This window comes from Echeneis naucrates, chromosome 3, assembly GCF_900963305.1.
Source record: "Echeneis naucrates chromosome 3, fEcheNa1.1, whole genome shotgun sequence".
NCBI classification, from domain to species: domain Eukaryota; kingdom Metazoa; phylum Chordata; class Actinopteri; order Carangiformes; family Echeneidae; genus Echeneis; species Echeneis naucrates.
The window spans coordinates 23,004,201-23,029,662 of NC_042513.1; the positions used below are offsets into that span (position 1 = coordinate 23,004,201).

The window sequence follows — 25,462 nt, forward strand, 5'->3', positions numbered from 1 at the left end:
AAAAGTGTGCCTCACGATGTTCACCAACAAAATCACCAACATTGTCACTGAGTGATAATCTTCAAGTGTATCCTCATGAGTAAAGTATTGTTTATAAAAATAAGAAAACATTGGTACAGCTTTAAGACAGATCTAGATCTAAATCCCGCAGAACAATCGGTCTTGTTCTTTTGTTCCCAACAAATAAAAAAGGAAAATGATAAACGGAGCTATATTGACAAGTGGATTCATGCGCGAGCTGTCTTATTAGATTTTATTGCAGTGTTTGAACCTAAAACTAAAATTCGACAATGGAAACTTCTCCTGAATTTACAACTGCTTCAAACCTGCTCTGCACAAAGCTGTCATTCAATGGCAGAACTTGTAAGAACTCTTCAGTGAATATGTTTTGGTTATGGCTGTAGTGGGAAGTTCACTGTCGTGTCTTATTGTTGGCAGATGGGTGTTTGATTATAACAGACTGGAACTTGTATTATTCTACTCTAGTCTTCGTTTACGTTATCTTATTTGTTTCTAATCTGCAATTTCATTTGTTAGTTTGTTTTTCTTTTTTTAATTTGCCTCATGAGACTCCCTTTGTCTGTTCTGTGCTGTTTATCAGTCAGTGCTGCAGAGCCAACACACAGAGACATACGGAGACAAACAACCATTCACACTTTACGGGCACTTCACCACAATGTACGTGTATTTGGAGTGTGGGAAGAAGCTGGATTAGCTGCTGGGAACCCACAAAAAAGGCTCCAGGCCAGGGATTCAAACCTGAAACCTTCCGGCTGTGATGCAACAGTGCAAAAACCGCGTCACTGTAATATCAGCAACAGAAACGTGTTGCACGAACAAAAGTGACACGTTGTGCAATAACACAACAGACGCGACGGTGCGGGAGTAACCGACGACCTGCCGGCCTCAGCTCGCGGCGGCGGCGGCGCCGTCGGCGTGGCCCCGCCCACGCGGTGACGTGCGTGCGGGAGCGTGCGGAGCGCAGGCAGGAGAGCAGCTCTAATTGCGGGGCGCACAGAAAAGCCAGCGATGGCTGCGCTCGGGCAGGAGCGGCGCTTCGGGCTGTCCTGTGGAAAAAGCGGCCGGAGCGGCCCCGGCAGGACTCTGTACCATGTGAAGCTGACGGACACGGCTCTGCGGGCCCTGGAGGCCTACCAGAACCTCAAGGTGCCGCTTCGCCTGCTTTGTGTTTGTTTGTTTGTTTGTTTGTGTTACGGCGCCGAATTTATTTATTTCTCCTCACACTTGTCAAAGTTGTCGCCTGCGCGTCTTCTTCTTCTTCTTCCTCCTCCTCCTTCTCACGGCTGCCTTTTTGTGTGTGTGTGTGTCCCGCTCTTTAGTTGGCTTTAGTTTAGTTTTAAATGAACAAGTTTTCCAGTTAGTTGTGTTTCTGTTTCTGTTTCTGCTCCCCCTCTCCGAATCCGCCTCAGACCCGGACCGAGGACCGGAGCGACTGTCAGCTGTGTGCCCGGAAACCTCCCTCAGATAGTCTGCCGACTTATCTCAGAGGAAAAACTCTGATAGTTTGTCTCATAATTGGCTCCACTTGAGACCATTAACCAGCACACACACACATTCTGGTTGCATAAATGTAACCAGGTTTAAAGAGATTAGAGCCTAATTGTGTTGGAGACTTCATTTAGATCACAAAAATGTCTGGATGTGTGGAAATTATATTTAATTTCTTCTTCTTCTTTTTTTAATCTTCAGGCATCTTTACCATGTGAGCCATCAATTTGTTTCAAAGGAAACCAAGGGGTAAGTTTACCTTTAGCTCATTACAGCCAGTGCAGCTATTTATGTTCTGCTTATGATGCACTAAATTCAATGTAATCTTCTTAGAAACGTATTTAAAATTTAGGAAGATGTGAATGTTGCTGCTCTCGATGCCACAAGGCCGCAGTTTATTTGTGTTTGGGAGGCATTAAGTCAATTTGTCATCTCTTAAAATTGGTGTTTGCACGAAGTAATTTCTTAAATGCAACAGCTGCAAAAAAGCTTTCGTCCCTCTCACGTTGCGGTTGACTCACACTCCCACCTAACTGCTGCCCCTCCTGCTCTCCCTTCGCTGAGAGGAGAGATTATAGGTGATAGGAGACATGCAGGTTACTGGGTCAGGCTGGAGACTGTGGAGAGGGTCGGGTCAGTGAGCGGTGCTGTGAAGAGGAGTCAGCTCTGCAGAGAGGAGCCATCATAAGTGAAATGAGGAGCCTTCGGTGACACAGATTAGCATTGTGCACCTTGATCTCACACTGGTTTCTATTTATGGAGTCAAACTGGCTCTGACGCTGTGTTATTGAGGCAAAATATGCAGCAAAGGACGAATATGTGTGTTCAGATTAAAGTCAGGAGCAGCTGTGTCTCTGGGGAATACTTCAGTTTTTGTTTTTTTTGTCAATGCTAATTGTGTGGGCAGGTTAGAAGGACTGGCAACCGAGCTGAGCGGTGGTGTGTTTTGTAAAAAGGGGCTTGTGTGGTTAACAGACTGGATCAAACCTTTAAGCGGGTATAATGATGGAGAGTATGCTGCTCCCACTTTGCCCTGAACTGGAGGCACAGCTCTACTTTGAAAATGTTTTAAACGAAATACTGTTCTTGGAAATTCATACCTTTTTTCTCAAAGGCAGAAGTATCCAAGGCGTCACAGCTCACGCACAAAAATGTGAGATTGAGTTTGTGCTGAGAAGCAGTTACAGCCATAAAACTTTACTTAATGAAACTACTGTAGCTGCAAAAATCCAACACCTTTATATAGATGCACATGAATGTAGTTTCCTTAAGAGGCAGTTTTGTTGACTTTGTCCTGCTCCCTTTGGGGAGAGGGAAATGCCAGCTGTTAAACTCAAATAGACGGAAATTAAACAGATATTGTGATTCAAGTCAGTGAGATTTAATTCAACACGGTGCTGAATACTGTATCAAAACATCTCAGAACACCTGAGTCAGGTCTGGACTTGTGTCTGAGGTTTGACACCGTGACAGTTCATTTTTGGACTTTGGCTGTCATTGTGATGATGGGCGGGGGGAATTTCTCACCACTCCCCCAAATACGGCTCAGAGAGCTAAAGTTATTAGCCAAATGAATGTTTAGAGGTAATTACAGGAGCTATAATGCTCTTGATTACAGTGTGAAGCATCATGACTTCAGTTTGCATTAGCTCCCCCCTGTCTGACTCATGAATGTGTGTATTTTTGTGTTTTGTGAAGCATTGGCACGCTCTTGTCAGACAGATAAAATGAACTCTGACCCGTTCCCAGGTTTGAGCCCTATTTCTTTCTGGTCTAATAGGACACAAGCTTTGTTTGCTAAAGTGGTTGTTACGTGAGTGATGTAAAGGATACTGTGCGTGGTTTTTGTGTTAAATGTGGGTGTGGGTGTTTTTGTTTTTCAAGCGTGTGCATATGTGTGTATGTGCCAAGTCCTGTCCTGTGTGGCCTGAAGACATGATTTATTCATGTCCCACCTCCTTTTTCCTGTCCTGCCCTCTCTTCCTATTGTGGAGCAGTCTTTAGCCTGGCCGGATCAGAGTGGATTCCCTGAGGACCTTCTGTGTGTGCTGTCTGTCTGTTTGTGTAAAAGAGAGAAGGAACTTGGTTTTCTTTAAGTGTGTTTCAGCGCAGTAGTGTTTTTTTTTTTTTTTTTTTTTTTTTGTCTGTCATTGCCTTCACGCTCTCTTCGCTGGGATCCCCAGAGTCCCCTCTTGCTTGTATGTTGTCTCCCCTGGTTTGAATAACAATGAGTGGGGGAATGCAGACTGTGTGTTTGGATCACCCAAAATGAATCAAGTTTTTCAGGAAGGCGCTTTACAGTCCAGATGTGCTGTGGCGATTTGTTCTGCCCGACACGATACACAGTTTCTCTGCTGTGGAGCTAAAAATGTTCCATAATAAACACTTATTTATTGAACTCTGACCACAGTTTGAAGTCTAGACTTTTATACGACTTCTGTCGCTTGTTTTTTATTATTATTATTTTCTATATATGGGAAACAGTGAGCAAATGCAGCAGAAGCTGTAGGCGTAGGTATGAAAACTAAATTACTGCAATTTGAGCTCAGTAAAAACAACCTTGTAATTAAATTCAATGAAAAAGTACTTAATGACACGTGGGAAAAAAAAGTAGGGCAATTAATGTAAGCACGTGTACTTTAAGTTTGCAAAACAGCTCTTGTGGCATTCCAGTAATCTATTCAGTATAAAGTATGCGTTGTCCACACTCGGTACTTCTACAAAGCCAAGAATGAAAATCTTGTGTGCCGGCAGGATAACATATTTACTTAGTGACTGTGTGAGTGCAAGATGAAGACAAGTGGACCTCTGAAATCCAGCAGCAGCTCAGGAAAAATGCGTTCTCTGTCCAATTAAGCAGCTTGGCGATAAGGAGCACATCTTGGCTCGCCAAGGAACGTGTCCCGTTTAATTCCCTCATGTGAAAATCCACACCATAAGCTAATGAAGCGTAAAAGGGTACAGGCACACACAGACGCACACATGCAAATGGTGATGGAAACATACCGATCTGTGCGCGGGGGGGCGGGCGGCAGAAGGAGGGGAGTTTGTCAGGCACAGTGACCCACAATTTGTTGAAGCTGACAGTTTGGCCCTCAGGCACCTGCCAGAGATCTATCGTTCTTGGCATTGCGGGGGGAAACCTCGGGGGATGCTTGTGGCACAGCGTCCCTCCCCATCCTCCTCCCCCACCTTCTCCGCCATACCCAACAGCCTCTGCCGCGGCACTGGAGCTTGCATCTCTGGCAGCAGCTCTGTCCCTCTGTGAAAGTGCAAATGAAAAGGAATGGAAGGTGATTACAGGCTGGGGCTTGATTACATGCGCTGTCTCCCACTCAAGGCAGCCACATTAATCACTCACTTTCCAGCCCGTGCAGCTCAGCCAGAGAGAAGACACCGCATCGCTCCAAGCGTTGACTGATTGACTGCACGATCATAAACGCACGCAAACACGTGAAATCTCCAGTTTTCCCTTGTGTTCGTTCCCCTCTGTCTCCGCTGCCACTGGTCCTTCTCTCTTGCGCAGAAACAGAGACGAACATTGTGTTTGTATCGCTGGGCTCTATTGTGGAGGGGACTTAAATGGCATGTGTCAACTTGTGGCCCTGGGAACGATTGGGCTCTTTTGTTTGTGATGAGATGATGAGAAGTAGTGTTTACTGAAGTGTGGTGAGGATGAGGGTGGTGGCTGGCTGGCTGTCTGAGTGTGTGTGTGTGTGTGTGTGTGTGTGTGTGTGTGTGTGTGTGTCTGTCTCTAAGCCACTAGCAGAGATGTTTGGCTGATAGCTAGACTTTGGCCTTTCTACCTCCTGAGTCTTATGAGTGGCAGTAATGCTGATTACACCCTGGTGAGAGGAGCTGGAGCTGAGCCCCTCTTTGCTCACGCTGGATTAACACAGACACACACACACGCACAGAGTTTGCGTTAGCAGCAGACCCACAGTGAGTCGCCTCCCGCTGATAACAGACAGCGGTGGTGGCGACAGGTTTCACTCCCTCCTCCACCTCCTCCTGCACCTCCTCCCTCTCCTCCTATCAACCACAAAGAGGAACCAGTGCCATGGCATCCCACTCTGGAGCCGAGGAGGCCAGAACAAAAGACGGCCTGTTTTCAGAAGGCCATTACTCAGGCTGCAGAGGATGTGGAAACAATAGGCTGCATGAGATCTACACCCAGACCCCACATTCAACCAAAAGCTAGCAGGAAACATAAGCCCTGTGCACCGACAGCAGTCTCTCACAGCTTTTGTTCAATCGACTTTATAGTATGATAAAGCCAGGAAAATGAACCTTTCCCGTCCTGCGACATCAACATGTGGAGACATTTATGGCGGTTGAAGGTGAACTGTGCCTCGTTAAGATTGTGTTGCCACACGTACTGACAGACTCGACTTTTATTGTCTCGAAATCCAAACTGCTCAAATTGTCCAGCGTGGGTCTATTGTGTTACAAGTATTTCTCAGCTGAATGTTGAAAACCTAATACAGGTCAGAAGTTAAGTCCCTAACTCCCCTATTATTATTATTATTATTATTATTATTATCATTATTATTTTTATTTATTTATTTTTTATTTATTTATTTATTTTTTGAGGTTATACATTGTCTCAGCATGCTGGTGTGTTAAATAAAGAAATAAATGAGCTTAAAGTGGATCATCACAGACAGATCACCACATCACTCATATAAAAGATAAAATATTTCTAAACAGGTGTCTCCAAAACTTGGTTAATTAGAGTACCAAAGCTGTGGCCGATAATTATTGGTTAGACTGAGACAGGATTTCTTAAATGGTATAGAATAAAGATAAAGCTTTGCTGTTCTGAGCTCCTTTACCCAGTCAAACGCCAGGAAAGAAGTAAATAAGCTGCATTCAAAGCGCGCACACACACACACATGCAGGATTAGTTACATAAACAATCACTGATATCACCACACAGTAATATTTCTGGTTTTCTCACAGAGGTGCCATTCAGCCCAAAAACAAGCACCAGGATCTACAATTATCATTTCATCAAACGTCAAGCTGCTGCGATGTTCCCTTACATAAGATGACGAGGCTCAACTTCATTTCATGTCATTTAGAAAAGGATTTAATGTAGTAAAATCATGAATAAAAAAGTTGGATGCCTGAGGGAATGGATGTGTGTTGATTTATCACTTGTGTGTGAGATGGTGTTTCCTGCTGACTTCAGGGCTTCTTATCAGGAAGAAAGCAGGAACTGACTTTGGTGATATCCATTAAAAATGTGTTGATGGTGTCCAGTCCAGGAAAAGATGCGTTTGATTCTGTTGCTGACATAAAGGCGGATATTTGTACTTTATTATAGCAGTAAGGTGCAATATTTGATCCATTCTTTATATTTTTTATCTGTTAGGGTGGGGGGGATGGAACCGATCCCAGCTTGCAGTGGGTTGGGGGGGGGTTCAAACTGCACAGGTCACCAGTCTATTATTGGGCCGACACATAGAGACAAACAACCACTGATGCCAACATTCAGGCCTGCAGGCCTGTTCATGTCTTTGGACTTTAGCTGGAGAACCAACAGCTATGGGGAGAACATGTAACATGAGAAAACATGCAAACACAACAGAGAAAAGCCCCATCTCTGGGTCTGAACCCTCAGGGTCTAACCACTGCAGCACCGTGCCACCCAAGTGCAATATTGCCACATTGAATTAGCCTGAACAGGCTCATTCACAGGACAGTATTGAAATAAATGATATCTTTGTTCAGACGCTTACAGAGGAAATTCTTTTTCTCAACTACATGAAGAGTATTTATCTTTTCTTTGCTTCAAATCCGTTGTAAATAAGTTACATTATAAACCTGGAAAAGAGTTGGACAGACCGAAGTAAACAGAAAAACTGTTGAAAGAAAAAAAGCGTTGTGAAGTCCGCAAATGAAGAAAACAGATGGACGTTCAGGTTTAGGCCAAGAGTAACGCCTCTGAGAAGACTGATGGAGACGAATACTTGATATTTGTTTTTAACTAAAATGGAGGAGAAATTATTGGAAAAGCAGAGACGCTGCCCCAGCTGTTTTAAGAAAGAAACAGAAGTAAGTTCAGGGATTAGACCCGATCAGCTGGAGGTGAATGCATGAAGTTTATAGGCAGTGGGGGGGGGTTGAGTTAAAAGAATGAATTATATGTTGGCAGATTCAGGATTCAGGTTCACCTCTTTGCCTTTTGGCCTGTGAGGGTCACTGAGCATTACTGAGGGCATCAAGTCACTCCCAAATGGGGGACAGTAATTATGTCATTTTCTTACAAGTAGTCCCTCGCTGATTATTGCTTTTAGTTGTTACCACCATCATAAGCTGTCCTCTATGCTTCTCTTGCAGCAGTTTTCCTTCTGCTTGATTTAACTATCACGAAAATCAGAAGCAAATTCCCCGAATATTCAACTTCAAAGGAAGACAATAAATATTTAATTATTCATGGTCAGTTGAATTCTTTAGTGCAAAGCCTTTTGTTAGAGCGCCTCTATGGGTTTGAATTGCCGTGTGTGCCTCTTAGGAGGATGCAGGAGGCTCTGGTACTGGACTCAGTGCCTGGGAACCAGAGTGCTTGTTGTAATTTTCACAGTGGGGGTCTAGAAGTCTGACCGTGGAGCTCATATGAAACACCGTCACTAGATTAAAGCCAGCGAGTGCTCATTAGTGCTCTCCATGACTGTGCGTTTGTAACAGCTGGAATCCTGCAAAGACAAAGGACACAACCCAACAAATAAAGTCTGTAAATTATCGATTGTTAACGCTCTGCAGGAAGAAATGTCCTGTGATCTCCTCCCTGAAAAGTGGCTGTTGCTTTATCAAGAATATGGGAGGTATTAACTAAGATACACTGTGTAAGCTACACATTGATACACATGACTTCTGCAGCTGCATGATGTGCGAGCCTGTAAGCATTATACCGTCAACAATAACAAATAATGCTAACTATTGATTTGTATAAACTGAAAGAATTCAGTTTTTTATGGGGTTGTGTTTTTTTTTGTTTTTTTTTTACCCCAAACCACAAAAGTTTCATGACTGTTCCTACAGATTGGCTCTTGATGTCTCTGTGAAATGAAACTTGTCCAGATGGCGGTATGAATTCTTCTCATACTGTGCATCCCAGAAATGTTAATGACACTGTGGTGGCTTTCTCTTGAAGGGGAATTTAAAACGAGTAACATTGCTCTTAAACATTTTATGGGCTTTTCCAGGTTAATACATTTCAGCAGGAAAGCCAATGATTTATCATTTTTGTAATGGATATTGAACTAATGATTACTCTGATTCTGTATATAGATATTGAACACATCAGTGTTTGCCTTTTTGACATTTATCTTCAGTGACTATATTGACAATTACAGTAGCAGGTGACAGAAAATGTGGGTCAGTGTGCCAGGTGAGATGTCAGGTGCTAATCAGTTTTTCTTTGATTAAACTGGGAGTCTCCCAAGTTCCTAAAAAGTGGAGATATCTGGAAATGCTGCTGTAATCAGCTTTGACTCCCAGTGATGACGGCAACCTGGATAATGAACTATATGTGTTACTGATATTGTTGCCTTCGGTGGCAGCTGTCTGCTGGGGGGGGCACCCCCCAAAAATTACGTCCCTGACATGACTTATTTTACAGCTAGCAGTAGCAGTTGGGGTCAACATGAATTGGAAAAGATGTTTTCCTTAGAATTTAAAAGGCAGCATGTTTGAGACTTTATAATGAGACACTTATTTTTGTTACTTAAGCAGTATGTGATATTTCTTTTGTACAACAATTCCTTCTAAGCATGGATAAATGTTTAAAACTTAATAAATGTGAAGGAGACACACCTATGGATTGAAGCAGAAATCCCTATGAATCGAATTGTAGCCCCCAAAAAGCGTGAGATAGTAAAAGATTCCCACCCCTAATGTTCACCATCTTTCTTATTCGCTACTGATTCACCCCAGATCTGTCCGAGAGAAAGAATCAGGTTGATTCTGAGAACAGTTTTAGATCTCTTTTCTGTTGGCTCCATTAATTGATTTATTAGCTGATAGTTTTATCAATCGCTTATCACAGAGAACTGAAATACAACAAATACATAAAAGTGAAATATACCAGATGTTTCACTGGTTTTGTTTAAAGTTGCTCAATCACAAGGAAATGGAACAGATTTGTAGGTGTGAGATGATGAAGTGTTTACATGATGTTTGTAATATTTTTCTTGGAGGCCTTTAAACTTTATATTTAGTCAATGGATATGCCAAAGTGGCCATTAAAAACAAAGTGCATACATCATCTTGTGAAATGGTGAGATGAAACTGCCTTCCAGTGTGATTGCAACCTGTTTTCTGATCTGTGCCTCTTTCCAAGAATTTGACCGCAAACATCACCATACAGGCTTTAAGCATGTAACTCTGCAGAAGCAACGAAAGGCAACTATTACATAATCTTAAATCGTGTTAGAAACTGAGAAGCTCCACCTGTGCAGCTACTCGCAAGCCGGTCTGTACCTCTCAGTGCAGTCGGAGCTGAGCTGTATATAGTTTGTATGAATTCCTGTGGTGAAAGGCCACATGTTAAGACATGTGCAGCAGCATGATAAGAGAACAAGACCAATGTCTGTTGCTTTGTTGCTCACTTGCGTCAAAACATCTGAAGTGACTTTTAAAGGGCTCCATCCTGCTGAATGTTGGCTGAGCAGCTTTCACCGAGTTGTCGGTTCAAATCAAGTTCATAGCCGTTTAAACATTTATTCTTTCTCATGTCAGTCACAAAACGCTGGGCAACTTTAAAAAGCAGCATAATCAATCAGACAAACCTATTTGTTGTCAGCTTTGTTTACACTGTTCAACAAATGGCAAGTCAGTGCAGAATGCTGAAAAATATCCATCTCTGAAGCCGTTAAAGCCCACAGCTGTGGTTCTTATCATGCAATCATAATAGAAAAAGTCAGTTTCAACTCACTGATAGAAAAAAGTGATTTTAAATAGAGCAAGCAGAGAAAATTGTGGAAAAAATTTTAATGTTTCATTTTAATACAGCTCAACTGCATTTTAGGAGATTCAGGAGGCTGCACAGACAGCTTAAATGTTTGAACACTTAATTTTTGTCGGCTTGATTGGCAGCAGCTTGCAGCTATAAAAGCACATTTAAACCTTTTAAACCTTCGTAGTAAATATGTCAGAAATCACCTGAATTTGCTCTCTAGCAGCTCCTGAGGACGTTATCTGACCCTTCTGGCAAACGTCTACGTTATGATCATTAAGCAGTCGGTAACTTTGCCAGCTGATCTTCTGCTCGGTGCTGAGTCGGCATCGCACAGTCAGTCCTCAGACCATTTTTACCAAAAAATAAATAAGCAAAACTGGTGAGCATAAAACAAACATAAAACCAAAACCATAAATCTGTCAGTATAGTGATCCTGCATGGACTTGGAAAGAGATTTTTCATAAAAAAAAAAATTGGAATTTTAAACAATTACTCATTCATGAAAATAGTTGCTGATAAACTATTAAAATATTCTACATAAAAAAAGTTATAGCAACTTTAAGAAAAACTATGAATCAAAGCACATATTAGCTCTAATTACTGACCCACTTACTTTACAGTCTTGTAGTTAATTTAAACTGTGTTCAGTATAAATAACTGGAGCTCTCAGGGCGTGGACGGACTTCTTTGCTATACCTTTTCACAGCTCGGTGTGAATGTCCCACCTCAGTGTGTGTGGATGCCAGCGTCACACACAGACAAACACATGGACGAGTCTGAACAGTTTGAAAAACGAGGAAGCCAAACCCTCATGTACCCAACGGGAGAAAACAGAGGACATCAAACATTAAAAGTCTCTTCCCTCCCTGTCTAAAAAGATGGCAGAGCTTCTTGCCCCATTTGTGATAAGATTTTGGTGAAACTGCTGATCTGCACAGGCACATTCATGCTGAGAATCACTTTATTTGCCGAAGCTCAGAATATCTCTCTGTGTATGCTTCTCTCTCTCATTTATACATAAATTCCTGCAGTGTGTCTGTCGTGCAGTGCTGCAAATTTCTCATAAAACTAGATGAAAGTACCAGTGTAATTTTGCTCTCATGAACGTGCAATTACATCTTTTTCAGTGGTCAAATCAGTACAGATCCTGACTCTTTTTTGTCTGATCCTCAGTTTTCCTGATATGTTATTATACGTCTGTGTGTGTGTGTGTGTGTGTGTGTGTGTGTGTGTGTGTGTGTGTGTGTTTGTGTGTGCATTTGTCTGCCCTGGAGGTTGCAGCCTTGGCTCAGCTGCGCTCCACTGAGTCTGCCAGGAGATCTCAGTGGAGCGGACTCTTAAAAACACTGTTTACCCAAGGAGATTTATTTAAAGTTACAGAGCGGCACAAAGTCTCACTCTGGGTCCTCTACATGGCATGTGTGTGTTGCTCGTGGTGTTTGTGTTCACTTGTGCACGTCAGCTGATGCTGGAAAAACGAAGACGTTGCAGTTGACGGTGATTGTAGTTTATAACGTATCTGATCATTTCACACAGCTGAATTTTTCTCCACAGCTGTAACAGTCAAGGTGCTTTGCACTCAAACAACCGGACTGTGTTCAGGAGGTCTCATTAACGCCTAGACCCTCCTCGGTGACAATCATCAGGTTTTGTGCGGACTTTTTTTCCCCGCAGTCTGGAAGACTCATATGTGAGTCATATAGTTTCAGGACTCAGCAACTGAGGAGCATGAATCAGACTCTGCTGGTCTTTGAAGAACAGAGTGTTTATTTTTATTTTTATCCTTTTAGATGTTGAAATGACTGGTATCAAAGATTCTTGTAATTTATCATAAATTGGTCTTAAAGAGAACATTAACAGGGTGAAACATGTATCAGGATATTTTTTGTGCAAGAAGAAAAGGTCTGTGTTCATCAGTAAACAGACTTAGTTTGTGCCTTTCTGTCGTCTAATTTTGTCGTATTTTGACATTTATATAGCATATCATGTTCCAGACCACCTGATATGACCAACCATTTGGTGATTTTTATTTTTATTTTTTTTTTTTTAAACTAGAAAATGTTTAGATTTATTACAGCTCCTTTTACTGTTTCTGCTGAGCCCCTCGACCTTTCTGCTTGTGTGCCACCATCTGACCAAGCTTTAGACTTGACAAAGAGGGCGATTAACTACATTTATTCCAGGCTGGACTTTGCAGTGGGCTGGGAAAAAAAAAAAACAAAACAAAACAAAACAAAAAAAAAACTTCATTGATTTATGTCGATTGCAAAAACCTTGACTTTGGACAGCCCTGTGTCCTTGGCTACAACACTTTTGGCATCAGCATGTCTCTACTGATTCTGCTGAGTGGATAAATTTCATTTCTGTAAAAAACGTTGACAGCTTTAATGATAAAACTGGGAAAACATTGTCAAGTTAAAGCAACAGACTGGTCCAGGGCAGCCGTTAAAGATTACTGTTCTCTGTGTGTCTGATGTGCAGGGAAACGGTGTTGAACACCTGGGTTACCGTCTTAAAACGACAAATCTTGATTTGGGAAAAAATAAATAACAATAAAGACAGGAAAACCTGGCATGTGTACATGTATTTAACTTATGTCGCTTTTGTGCTCATACAATTTGTCAGTCAACTTCCTATGTAATTGTCCTCTCTGTTACAAATAAAATGTGACTTTCTGATGTTTTTCTTCACAGTACATTAAGATCCCGACTCCCACGCCAGAGTCTCTGTCTGCTCTTCGTGTCTTCTCATTTTACTTATCCAGCGACAGCAAAGACCAACCACAAGCCAGCTTCGACTGTATCCATCAGTATGTTTCAAGGTACAAAGTTAATTTTCACAATCTGCAAATCTTTTAATTGACGAGCACATCAAGAAATTTGTCTAAAACCCCGAAAACATTTTTTTTTTTTTTTTATGTCTTTGAATCCCCGGCTTTCACTTCATGGCCATGTCTCTGAAACCATTGTGAGAGACAGATCTACACAGGATGAAGCCGTTGTAATTTCCTGTGTATTTCTGGGCTGACCCTCTCATTACTGAGACCAGCGATGCCTTGTTTATGGGGTGGATGTGCTTGGAGAGTGAGGGTTACGCTCTGTTGCTACCTCCTGCTTCCAGACGGCCGACTGCGGTCTGGACTGGAACTCGCCCTGCATCGAGTCGTCTGCCAGTGCCAAGAGCAGCAGTGGAACCATGTGAGGGCAAGAGTTTGCTCTCTTTGCCCCCACAATTGTTTTGATATTTAGAGGATAAAGAGAAGAAAGTTTATGATTGTGTTAAAAATTGGATAAGATAAGATAACCCTTTTTTTTTTGGGGGGGGGGGGGGTGGTTTGGGATTTTGACAGCACAGTAAATGCCTGATTTCTTCACAGCACTAATGCAGCCATATTCATGTTTTTTATGTTTTTTATTTTTGGCCAAGTTATTCCTTGTTTTGCAAGTGTGCTGGCAGAAGCCGAGCTAATCCTGGTGGATTTACGTGGGCTCTGTCCTGCTTTGAACAAGGGTATCTGCCTTTCTCACACACAGCGGACTGCAGGGCTATATGTAGCCTGTGTCATAACGTGTAGTAACCATAGATCCTTCTTAGCCAGCTTTCAACACAAAGCCACTTTATGCTGCTCAAAGATAGCTAATAGAAGTATGTTTTCACAGTGTTTACTGCACAGCCAGCAGAGAGCCTTGCAGTTCATTGGGGTCTGTGTTTCTGTCTCGCAGTGACGGCCACGAGCAGCTGGAAGGTCAGGGCATTATCCAGGACAAGATCACCGTGTGTGCCACTGATGACTCCTACCAGATGACCCGCGAGAGGATGTCTCAAGTAGAGAAGGACAGCTGGAGCCGCTCTGCCATTGAGATCAAACCAGGAGCCACGCATCCAAGTAAGAGCAGACCGGAGGCCTCAGAGGGGGTACCATTCTTAAGACAAAGCCAAAATGCTTTAGGCTTGGAAGAACCATCAGCACATTGGATGTGGACACACTGGTGGCATATAAAAAGAGAAATATAATAGTACCAATAAAAACTGTCCAGTATGCTTTGCTTTCAAAAAATATCGTTCTAGTCATTGGTCGAAGCTGAAAACCAGATATTTTCCCATTGTAATGTGGAATGAAATCAGATATAAAGGCAATATTTTTGCGCTTTTATAATTAAGACTGAAACATAACTGTCTCCCTTCAGACATGTGGCTTTGAAAAGAGAGTTTGCCAAATAAATGTTTGGTCCAGGTCGTATTCAACTGTATCTGTCTTAAAAGATTAGTGGCAGATTTATAGCCATATCTTTATAATCTATTTCACTGAGAGGCATATTTTCATGAAGGAGTAATGGTGGTAATGTCCAAAACATAACCAGTAGAATTTAATGTTAGCTGCAAAAAGGCGTAAATAGTTTTATTCTTGTAGCAAACAACTACATTTGTTGTATGGTGGAGCCAAAAGCTTGTGCAGAAATGGCTCCCTATTTGTACAAATGTATAACAAGTCTCTGATAATTAAAAAGATGTTTGCCGTGCATCTGAAAAGCATAAAGTCAGTGATAAGTTTGTTTTGTTTTTTTTTCTCTTTATCATAGAGGATACTTTATATCATGAATCATACGAGAACATGAGCTATCAAGCCACAGCTTCTTTTTTTTCTCTCTCTACAACCTTTGCCACAGTTATGCAATATTGTTTCTTGCTATGATTCTAGACCCCCATGTCAGTGCTGGAGCTCCAGGGATGCTGAAACTCTGGGTGGTTCAGACCAAATTTAGACTTTGTGGATTGTGTAACATCAGGTTTTAAGGTGATGATGGCTTGCCCACATTCAGTATATGTCCAGAGGGAAATGTTTAATAACTGCACTCTGCACTCCCCTTTCAGCCTCAGGCGGTGCTCATGAACACAGCATAGTATCAGGCACGCCAAAGCTTATAAAGCACTGACACCCCACATATCACACGCCATGATAATTACATAATTTATATTACCCTTTTTAATGATAATTAATGGCTGGTGGTAGAGAGACAGTAATGCAGATTTATTAGCTCTTGGCAGGGCAAGCTTCCTGTGGTTGGAAGGAAAGCCTCTTCCTGCACTTCTACCTACCCCTCTCTGACCTTCAAAGAGCAGATTAACCTGTAATGGGATTAGCACAGAGAGATAGCTTTCACTGTGCTAACGTGCTCTCATCTATCTGAAACAGACATGTAAGCAATAATCATTTGTGCGTTTACACCTGAAGACAAATAGCTGGAGACCAGCAGGATTCAGTGCACTAGAAATAAAGGATAGTGGAGGATATTGTAATGAATATTTCCACATTAGCCAATCAGCTGTCAAGATAGTTTCGTCAGGTTAAGGCTGTAGCGTTTAAAATCAGGCCAATGAGCTTCATTTTTATACAACAGTCAATACAACTATTAATTGCAATTTCACTGAAATGCTGAATATCACTTATATCACTAGAAATCCTTCTCTGGATTCAGGTAAATGTGTCAAGTTCCCAAAGAGACCTGCTCCTCCTCCTGGGTCAGACAGCAGCTTCTATAAGCACTCTACGAACATCCGGAGGACTGGCGTTATGGCCACGTCGACGCAGAGGCCCCTGAGGGAACGTGTCATCCACCTGCTGGCTCTCAAACCCTACAGGAAACCGGAGCTGCTGCTGTGGCTGGAAAAAGACAGAGGGAGTCCTAAAGACAAGGCTGAGCTGAGCCCAATACTGGAGGAGGTACGCAGAAATAATGTCTGTGTCCACGCAAACGTTCATATAACATCATGCACAAATACATTTTATTTATTTTTTTTCTGGACTCGTGCATGCCATGTCCCATTACGTTTAGTCTGTAGTCTGCTCACTGCTCAGAAATGAGAGTAAACTTATTGACACTACAATGCTCTTCCCAGAAATGAACACATTGCAAAATCATTAAAATATAAAAACATTTCATCCAGGGATGTCAAAATCAATAATTGTTAAAATATAAATAAAATAAAGAACCGAAGTGCTACATTTTGGCACATTACAGTGTGGCAGTTTAAATTGTATGTGACCCAGGATCTTAAAAATAGAGGTCTCCATTATGGTCATCTAACAAACACATAATCTTTTGCTGAAAGTTACCCAGGGCCAGTTGTGCTTTAATCAAATTTCGAAACATTTACTTTACAAGACTTTTCCTGTATACATTTTTGGGTAATTCCTAAATTATGTTTGTGTGTTTATGCTGCCATCATTGGTGTGTGTTTGGGTCTGTGTGTTTTCTGATCCTTGTGCTTGTTGATGTGTGTGCATGTATGTGCATTTTCGTGTGTGTGTGTGTGTGTGTGTGTGTGTGTGTGTGTGTAATTAGGTCAACGCCGTAATTGTCTCTGCAGAGCTTGTGTTTGCGAAGGGGGGGGCGGGGCTGTCTGTCAGGAGGCCCCAGAAAGATAAATGTCCTCGGAGAAAGGCAGGCTGACGAGATTAGAGAGTTGCTGAGAAAATGAAAGCTCTGAGATTCTCCAAAGGGAAATAAATCCCAGAAAAGGTGTTTCTTTCTTTTGAGGAAATTCACATCCTGGAGACCATGTAGTGATGGTGTTATTTATTATTTGACTCACTTGTTGGTTTATTGAAAAAGACAATGAGCAAGGAGTTCTAAAATTTAGACATATCCCAAGAATATTTATGTGATGGTTCACAAAAAAAAATCCAGGCTAGTGTAGGCTTTATTTTTCATTAAGGAGTAATTCTCATTCAATAAAGACATTTCTAAAGAGATCACTGGCCCACATTTGTTAAGAGAAAATATATATGCTAAGAAAATGCTTTTTTCTCTGTATTGGCACATTCAATTCCAAGAGTAATAAAACAAAAATTATGTCAGGTATACGAAGAAAAGGTCGATAAATTATGGACATTACATACGTGAAGGTTTGTATATGGGTCAGTGATTTACTTTAACAGGTATGAGGAAGAGGATCAAGCTGCTGCACAGCAGGAAATACAATTTGAAGATGTTTTCCCAGGTGTTAATTAAATAAATGAGTCGGAAGTTAAAGACCTGAAAATAACTATTCAGGTGCTGTCTTGCATTTCAGGTGGCAAAAGTTAATCCCAAAGACAGCAGCTACCTGCTCAGGGACGACTTCTACAAACACGTGCAGAGGGACTGGCCAGGCTACAGCGAGGAGGAGAGGCAGCTGATCAGTCGGCTGCTGTCCAGGTGGGTCAGAGGAATAATGACAACCCCCCCCCTTCTTATAAAGCTTTTCAAGTGTCTCTCCATTCTCAGCATGTCAGGGGTTCAACAGCACTAGGGTTGGGCCGAAATCACTCACTTATCCACTTCACCCTCCTCACCATCTCTCTATGTCGAGGGCTTTATGGTGAGCTCGTCAGTAAAATTGAATTCTTGTGCAACAGTTTTGTCTCTCACTGCGAGCATGATGCATGATGAAATACTCCACATATTGGTGGGTTAGTGACCATACAGTACAAAGAGTACCCTATTTTTCATGATGTATGGTGGGATATTATGAGTCCACTATAATAATAATAATAATAATAATAGACTGTGCGCTTGCTGCATTGAAATGCAAAAGGGAAAAATCCCCCTCGTGTTGGACTATACATGGAGTGGTGAGTGGTTTTTGGACACAGCGGGAGCCTTAGTGGTGGTGAAGGTTCATCATTATCACGGCTGACAGAACAGTAATACTAAGTGGACGTGGCTACTTTTCCTTTCAGCAGTGTAATTGTTTCTCACAGCTCTGGGCAGACAGTGGTTTCTATCTATGTCTGTCTTTTCTTCTCTCCTCTGCGTCATCTTCTTTCATTTCCACAAATCTTTGTGTGCACGTATCAACACTGGCAAACTTGTCTGTACCTGAAAATGTTCTTCTTTTGTTTTTCTCCTGTAAATGCTCATAAGTTCATAGTGATGCCAATTAAAACTGAATTTGTCTAATCTTTTTTTTTTTTTTTTTTTTTTTTTTTCTGTCTCATCCTCAAATTGCCATGTTCTCTCTTTCTGTGTAAAAGGAAGCTGCAGCCACAGGTTAGCAACCAATCCAGAAATATCCAAGCAAACATGTCAGTACTGAAGACACCAGAGGATACAACACCACATCACAGCACAGTGAAAAACCCTACAGTGGTAAATGAATAAATCGTTTTTCATTAACTTATGAATAAAAGTGACCAAAGTGATTCTTTTCTTATTCACACAAACTATAAATTAATATCTATTTAAAAACACATCAAACAGCATTTGAGTTGTTTCTGTCTAGTCTTTGAGTTCTTGTTTCTACTTTGGGGGGGGCATTGTGGGATTATAAGGATGTATGCAGATAGTTGATTGTTTGTGTGGTTTTTGTAAGGTGATCTTTGTGATTTAACTTGATAATTCTTGTTCTAACTTTCCCAGAAACGCCCTGTGCCTTTTGACTCCTTGGAACGGCTGGCTGTCAAGAGACAAAAACTTACAGAGCAGAAGTTGCAGCAGCCTACTGTAAACGGACTCTTAAACAATAAAGGAGGACACGACAATGCAAATCCTGCCCTCCACCCCAGCTTCCACACAAAGACTGAGTTTCAAAGGACAACTAACCCTTCTAGCAACCAGAATGGGTCTCCAGGGGGCCACAGTGGCTCTCCTTTAATGCCCAAACTGTCTAGCGCCACGAACACACCTGCTTCAGAGAGCAGGGAACCCAAAGTAAGCAGCCATCAGCCGCCGCAGGGTGACTCTGACTGTACTCACCAGCAGCCTACAAACAGCCAGCACAGGAAGAAGAAATCTAAAAAGCACAAGGACAAAGAGCGGGAAAGGTTAAAAGACAACCAGGGCAGTGAGTGGTTGGGAACAAGCCCTGATCTTAAACAGAACCCAGACAAACTTGACAGTAAGGCTCCTTTTCTATAAACCTTTCTTCTACTGACACTAACTTTGGTCTGTTTATTCTGTCACATTGCAGAGGTCATCTCTAAGACACGCTGAAATGCTGTTTTTCCTCAACACTTTCCAATATAATAATAAGTTAACCACACATACTTTAAGTGGTATTGTGTCTGAGAACTGGTGAGTGACCGTTTCTCACTGGTGTGTTTTTAGTGTAATATCTCATAAGCTTGTCTGTGTTTGCTCCCTTAAGCTCACTCTCCTGGGTCCTCAGTGTATTATATGGCTGATTGACTCAACAACAGCTCGAGCTCCACGTTGGGTCTCTAAGCTGAGATGTCTCCTGATAGACACACACACACTCGCAGTGTGGCTTTGTGCAAAACAAAAACACATTGCTTAAAATCTAGACAGTGACAAAGTGCCATGTAGCTGTTTTGACTCAACTCACACTAATATGATTTTCTTTATCTTTTGTTTTTTGTTTTCAGATCCAGACATCACCAATGCTGTGGCCTCTGAGGAGAAGCCAGATTATGTGCTGTGAGTGCAAACATGATTTTAAAATGATTTTGTTATGATTGTTCATTTCTTTAATTTGCTTTCAAAACACTTAGAATTTAGGTTTATATGTTCATTGCACATTTATCAACCTTCCTAATTTCTACTGCATTTGAGCCATTCAGTTAGCAAAACTGACAGAACCTGCTCTGGTCCTGGTTCAAGGTGATAGTGAGACATGCTGGTCTGCACATATAAAGCTACAGTAAATGATTTGATGAAACTTCATCTTCAGTGGTAATGACCAGACTCATACCGGCTTTGTTGATGTATACTGCCATCTGGTGTCAAAAAGAACTATTGTGCAGTAATAATAATTCAAAAGGTGATGAAAACAGGCTATTCAGTGCTTTAAACTTAAAAAAGTCACACAACAAGAAGAGAGCACTGTCCAACCACTTCAACACTGTTCAGTGTCCCCTGGAAACAGTAGTTACATTGTGAGTATTTGCGATGCATTTGTGTATTTGGTTGTGACAGTCAGTATTAACAGTGAACGTGTTGTCAAACTGATGGAAGTTTTATGTATTTTGGATGCGTTGTATTAATTTACATTGCGTTGAGCTCACAGTCGTCATACTATTGCACAGTGACTTTAAAAAAAGGATAAAATTCAGATGGAGGAACGTGTCGTGTCGATCTGTTGATCCACCACAATCAGGGTAGATTGGCTAAGATGAATCTTGATCACATAATTATCACTAACTGTCTGGGTGATTTTGTGTGTGTTTTTCTCTCTCTGTAGCACCTACGGCACCATAATGACTTTGGAGCAACGTCAGCGGTACCAGGAAGATTTCTCCGCCGAGTATGACGAGTACAAAGACCTGCACTCACGGATCGCTACCATCACCCACATGTTTGTTCAGCTCGGATCCAAGATCAAGAGTCTGTCCCCCGGCACCCGAGACTATAAGGTACAGATACACTCTCACTGCTGGTCTGATCTGTTTGGGATAGACACACATACGCACAAATGTAGATTTTATGGTAATATTTTATACAGCATTAACATTTAAAATTCTGTTCCTTTCATTTTCTTCTTCCGCATAGATAATGGAAGACCAAATACTAGAGAAGTACAACAAGTATCGAAAGGTAAGTTAAGGTTTAGCTGTTATGTGAATGGTTAGTTAATTTCCATCTAATTGTTTTTATGTGCGTCTTTTATTTCACATGAAAATAAATGAGTGGAAACGCTTTGGAAAAACACTCCATAAATTCCCCAAAAAGTATGTTTGTTTTTTTGTTTTTTTTTTTATGATCAACTGATGTGGAATGTTTTTTTAAAATAATGCTAAAAGTAACAGAACTGGCTGATACCTATTAATGTGTGTGCATGAAACAACAAACTGAAAGTAGGAGGGATATGGAAAACTGTATATTGTTTTGATCAATAAAACATACACAAACAATATTTCCATCATGTTTTCCCCAGTACAAGGCTTTTTCTGCAGCAGTTAATGGCGCTCAGGTTTAGGATTAGTGCCGTAAACCATTTGTTTTTCTCCATAGCTCTGACTTTCCCAGCCATACTGAGAAGGTCATTCAGTCCTTTGAATGAATAATAACATTTTAACATCCACAAACAAAGGAACATGAATTCATTTGGCTCTTGTTCTACAGAAGACAGATGTAAAGATACTGTAACTTGATTTATTTTTTCAGCAGCTTTTCGAACTTCCAGATACACTAATCTGGGAAAAAGTAATTGGAAATCTTTATAACTGTCATTAATTATCACTTGTTGAAAATACACCAATATATCCAAAAGGAATCCGATCAAGATAAGATTCCTTGTGAGCTGCAGCACATGGCTTCAGTAACTGGACTATAAGATGTGCCATAGTTGTATGTGTTGTATCTTAGTGTGATAGGTTTGTGTTTGTTTGTTGTTTTTTTTTTGTTTTTTTTTTTTTGTCATAACTCAGTGGTGAAAATTTGGGCAGATATAAAATCTCTGCAAACTTTTTTTATTTAATTTTTTTTATTTGTATTAAAACCTTTTATTTCTCTCCCCCACTGCAGAAGTTCCCAGGCTACCGGGAGGAGAAGAAACGCTGCGAGTATCTCCATGAGAAACTGTCCTACATCAAACAACTCATCATAGACTATGATGTCTCTCAGGTTTCTTTGTAGCAAAGACTCTTCTCACAGCTTGACATCTGCTTTTTATTTTTTATAAAGAAGCCCCCTGTTTTGCGTAAACTGCGCAGGTATCAAGCAAAGCGTTCCTACCTGAGAGTTATATAAAAGGGTTTTGGATGAAACTTCAGGTGTCAGCACAGACTGCTTGTGCTGGAACAACAGATCATGCTGTGAGCACTAATTATTATACAGTAAGTCAAGAACCGATTTCACTCTGGTATTTGTAAGTCTACTTGTATCAAAGTTATCATTTCTTTTAAATATTATATTAATGTGAAAACTCCACGGGAGAAGCACAGATAGTCAGACAGTTGTGCATCTGTGCAGATCACAATGACCTGACACTTTCCTTGTCATGTCATTACCAGTGTCAGTGTAAGCCATATTTTGAAAGTATGTAAAAGGGAGCAAATGTGATGTTTTTGACAGATTAAGTCAAATATTGGTCCAAGGTTTGTTTTTGTTTTTGTTTTTTTTTTATACATGTATACATTTAGAGGTTTACACATGGAAAAAAGTGTACTTTTAAAAATTTGAAATACTGAAATGCACACAAATTTAGCCTTCACCTTTTATTGAGACAACTCCACTTGTTTCCAATTCAGTTTTGCTTCCAGGCAAATTTAATTACACTTTCTGGGCCATTTATACGCGATTATTTGAGAGGGAAAGTGGAGCAAGAAATGAAATATGGGAAAGAGGTTGTAGGAGAAACATACCCGGTCAGGACCTCCTGCTCAGGGATCAGTATGCCCATATGGTACACACCTTAACCACCTGGCCATCAGGGTGCCCCATGACACCTGATTTTTTTTTTTTTTTTTTTTTTTTTTATGTCCTAAAAGAAATAGTGTTTTGGAAACAAGTGAAACCATCTCTTCCTCTGGGTAAGGTTATGAGAACTCAATAAAAAGCAAAGTGATACATCGGGGATATTTTTCAATATAGCCAGTAAGAGGTACTACTCCTCATTTCACATTCATTCACTTAACATATTGCAAATTCAAATTGAAATACTTCCAAGCATTTCCAACATCTAACATTAGCAAGCAGAAGAATATAATGAATTAAAAAAAGAAAGTGTTCAAAATGTTAATAGGTGCAGATTCACATAGAGCCTGATTGTACGATGAGATGTATACTGTGTCCCAAATGCACTTGTGTCTATCTAAAGTATTTATTCACCACACCGACTTCTTTTCAATGATTGGAAAAAGGACCAAATGCATGTCCTAATGGCTGTTGCAATAACTTGGTGAGGAAACCTGATTTTATTTATTTTTTTTTTTTCCTTCCCTAAACACCTGGACAGATTGTTCATCAGGTGTCAAGTCAAGTTTAAAGTATTTCAACCCACTGGGGGAAAAAGTGTGTTTCTCTCTTTTGTTTAGAACTACTGATGTATTTATTTTAAGCCAGGTTCCTCCGTCCTGTGCTGTTGAAGCGTTGGAGCTCGTTAGATCAAGGTGTTTGAGCGGGGAGGTGGGAGAGGTTGTGAATAGATGAAAACATGCGTTGAATGTTTTGCCACTGTCCTGACCTGACACGGTTATGGAGAGCCGTTGAGTTAAAGCTGCCCCAAAGTCTTCTCAATATTGTTGAGAACGAAGAGAGAAAAGAGAACAAAATTGTTCACTTGCGCTTAAAGTACATCTGAAATTGTTCACTTGCGCTCTACAGAGAAGACGACACACAACAAGAATACAGTGCAAAACATGATGGTACATTGCAATTTGGATATTTTCACAACTTAGCGCTAAATTTCAGTTATTCAGAGAGTCAACACTACATTGTCGAGTTTATAGTGTACAGTAATGATTTCAAAAACAGATCTACATTGGTGGATTTTGTTGAAATATGCAGCCATATATTCCTAAAATATGTAAATTTTCTATATTGTAATCATTTCTGGTACTTGAGTTTTTCAAATACTAGTCTGGAAGCTTTTATATCAATCACTTTAAGTTACTCAGTGCACAAAATTGTTTGTTTCTTTTGTTTTTTGCACCAGACCCAGTTTGAGTAAAAGGGGCAGCAGGTTCATAAAATTTCCTTTCAGGTTGTAATTGTTCGCTGTGGTTGTAGTTTTTGTACCAAATGCTATCACCAAGTCAATTTAAGTATGTAGAAGCCTTAAGATTTCACTTTTAAAGGACAAAAACCTTCAAGCTGCCAATTTATACACAGCAGTTTTCCGCACTCATCTGTTTTCTGCCTTATATTTTAACTATTAAGCCTGTCTTTGCCATTTAACTGTTTAAGTGAATGCCAATGGTGGCTTTCTCACACATTTGAATATTACTTATCTGAAGCAATATTTCAGTGTGTTTTTTTTTTGTTTGTTTTTTTTTTTTTTTAATGTAAAATGCAGCAGCAGCAGCATTAGTAATCCATCTGGTACGCTGTCTTTAATGATTGATTCACATGGTAAAGAATTTATCTTTTGGAGTATGATCGTGGTTCATTCTGTCTCTAAAATTCCTATTTCAATTCGATTTGACTCAGCTCCAAGCCTCTGGTGTGACTGGGAGATTGTGTTCAGTGGTTTCTGCTATATTTCAAGCACACAAAAGTTCTATTGTTAAAGAAAAATATAATGGGGATGGGGGGGGGGCGGTTATTGAGCTTGCTGGAGATGATATTGAATATTTCTTACAGTCACTAAAAGGATTTTATTTATCTGTGCACATCTTAATCACAAGCTACAATAACATGTTTGTCATGTTTGTTGTTGTTTTGTTTTGTTTTGTTTTTTTGACTGGTGCTGGCTCAGAAAGCACCAGTGTGTACGTAAACAGCAGGTGTCTTGTTCACGTGCTGAAGGGAAAGCAGCGAATTATGAATCGAGTTTTGCAAATATATACTTTCTCTTCTCCTGTTGTGCAAAGTTGAAAATAATAAAAGCATCAAAGCAATTTATCGTGTTGGGCACTTGTATTACAGGCATTGCCTTGTGAATTTCACCTACACATAATCTGAATATTTCCATTGATCGTTTTTTTTGTTGTTTGTTTGTTTGTTTGTTTTTTTTTGTTTTTTTTGGCTACATAGACTTGTGCAAATCTAAGAAAACAGCCACAAAATGCAAACAATCTTGCTATAAAGGCTATTTTCAATATCTGCATTTCTTTAATATTTTATAACACTGAGTTTGTTTTTCTTTCTTTTAATTCCAGGTAAACACAATACTTTTATTTTTGAATCCCAAACAATGCCATTATAATCTCATGCAAATTTATAATGGCATGGTTTGTTTTTTTTGTTTTTTTTGTTTTTTTTCTAACATTTCCCTGGTAATAGTAGATTTACTCAGAAATGCATCATCCACTTAAATAGCAACTATCAACATAAGAGAGGCAGTTTTGACCTGTTTGTGTTGACGGCTGTGATCCTGATGACAGGA

General features: G+C 40.5%; 1 protein-coding gene across 1 annotated transcript; it reads left to right on the forward strand.

Moving 5' to 3' along the window:
• Positions 1-901: 901 nt before the first annotated feature.
• LOC115041418 (RNA polymerase II elongation factor ELL-like) lies at positions 902-24,974 on the forward strand. Its single transcript, XM_029498845.1, has 12 exons — positions 902-1,167; positions 1,711-1,758; positions 13,168-13,295; positions 14,197-14,360; positions 15,952-16,196; positions 17,549-17,673; positions 18,492-18,606; positions 18,877-19,354; positions 19,842-19,893; positions 20,657-20,828; positions 20,965-21,009; positions 21,940-24,974. Exons 1-12 carry the CDS (start codon positions 1,030-1,032, stop codon positions 22,048-22,050), a joined length of 1,821 nt encoding a protein of 606 aa, XP_029354705.1. The 5' UTR covers positions 902-1,029; the 3' UTR covers positions 22,051-24,974.
• Positions 24,975-25,462: the final 488 nt, after the last annotated feature.

Excerpts from the sequence above, each read along its gene's own strand:
- LOC115041418 (XM_029498845.1), top strand. The coding sequence starts at position 1,030 with ATGGCTGCGCTCGGGCAGGAGCGGCGCTTCGGGCTGTCCTGTGGAAAA. Across the intron at positions 1,168-1,710 it reads AGGCCTACCAGAACCTCAAG|GCATCTTTACCATGTGAGCC; the intron begins GTGCCGCTTCGC and ends TTTAATCTTCAG. Across the intron at positions 21,010-21,939 it reads AGTACAACAAGTATCGAAAG|AAGTTCCCAGGCTACCGGGA; the intron begins GTAAGTTAAGGT and ends CCCCCACTGCAG.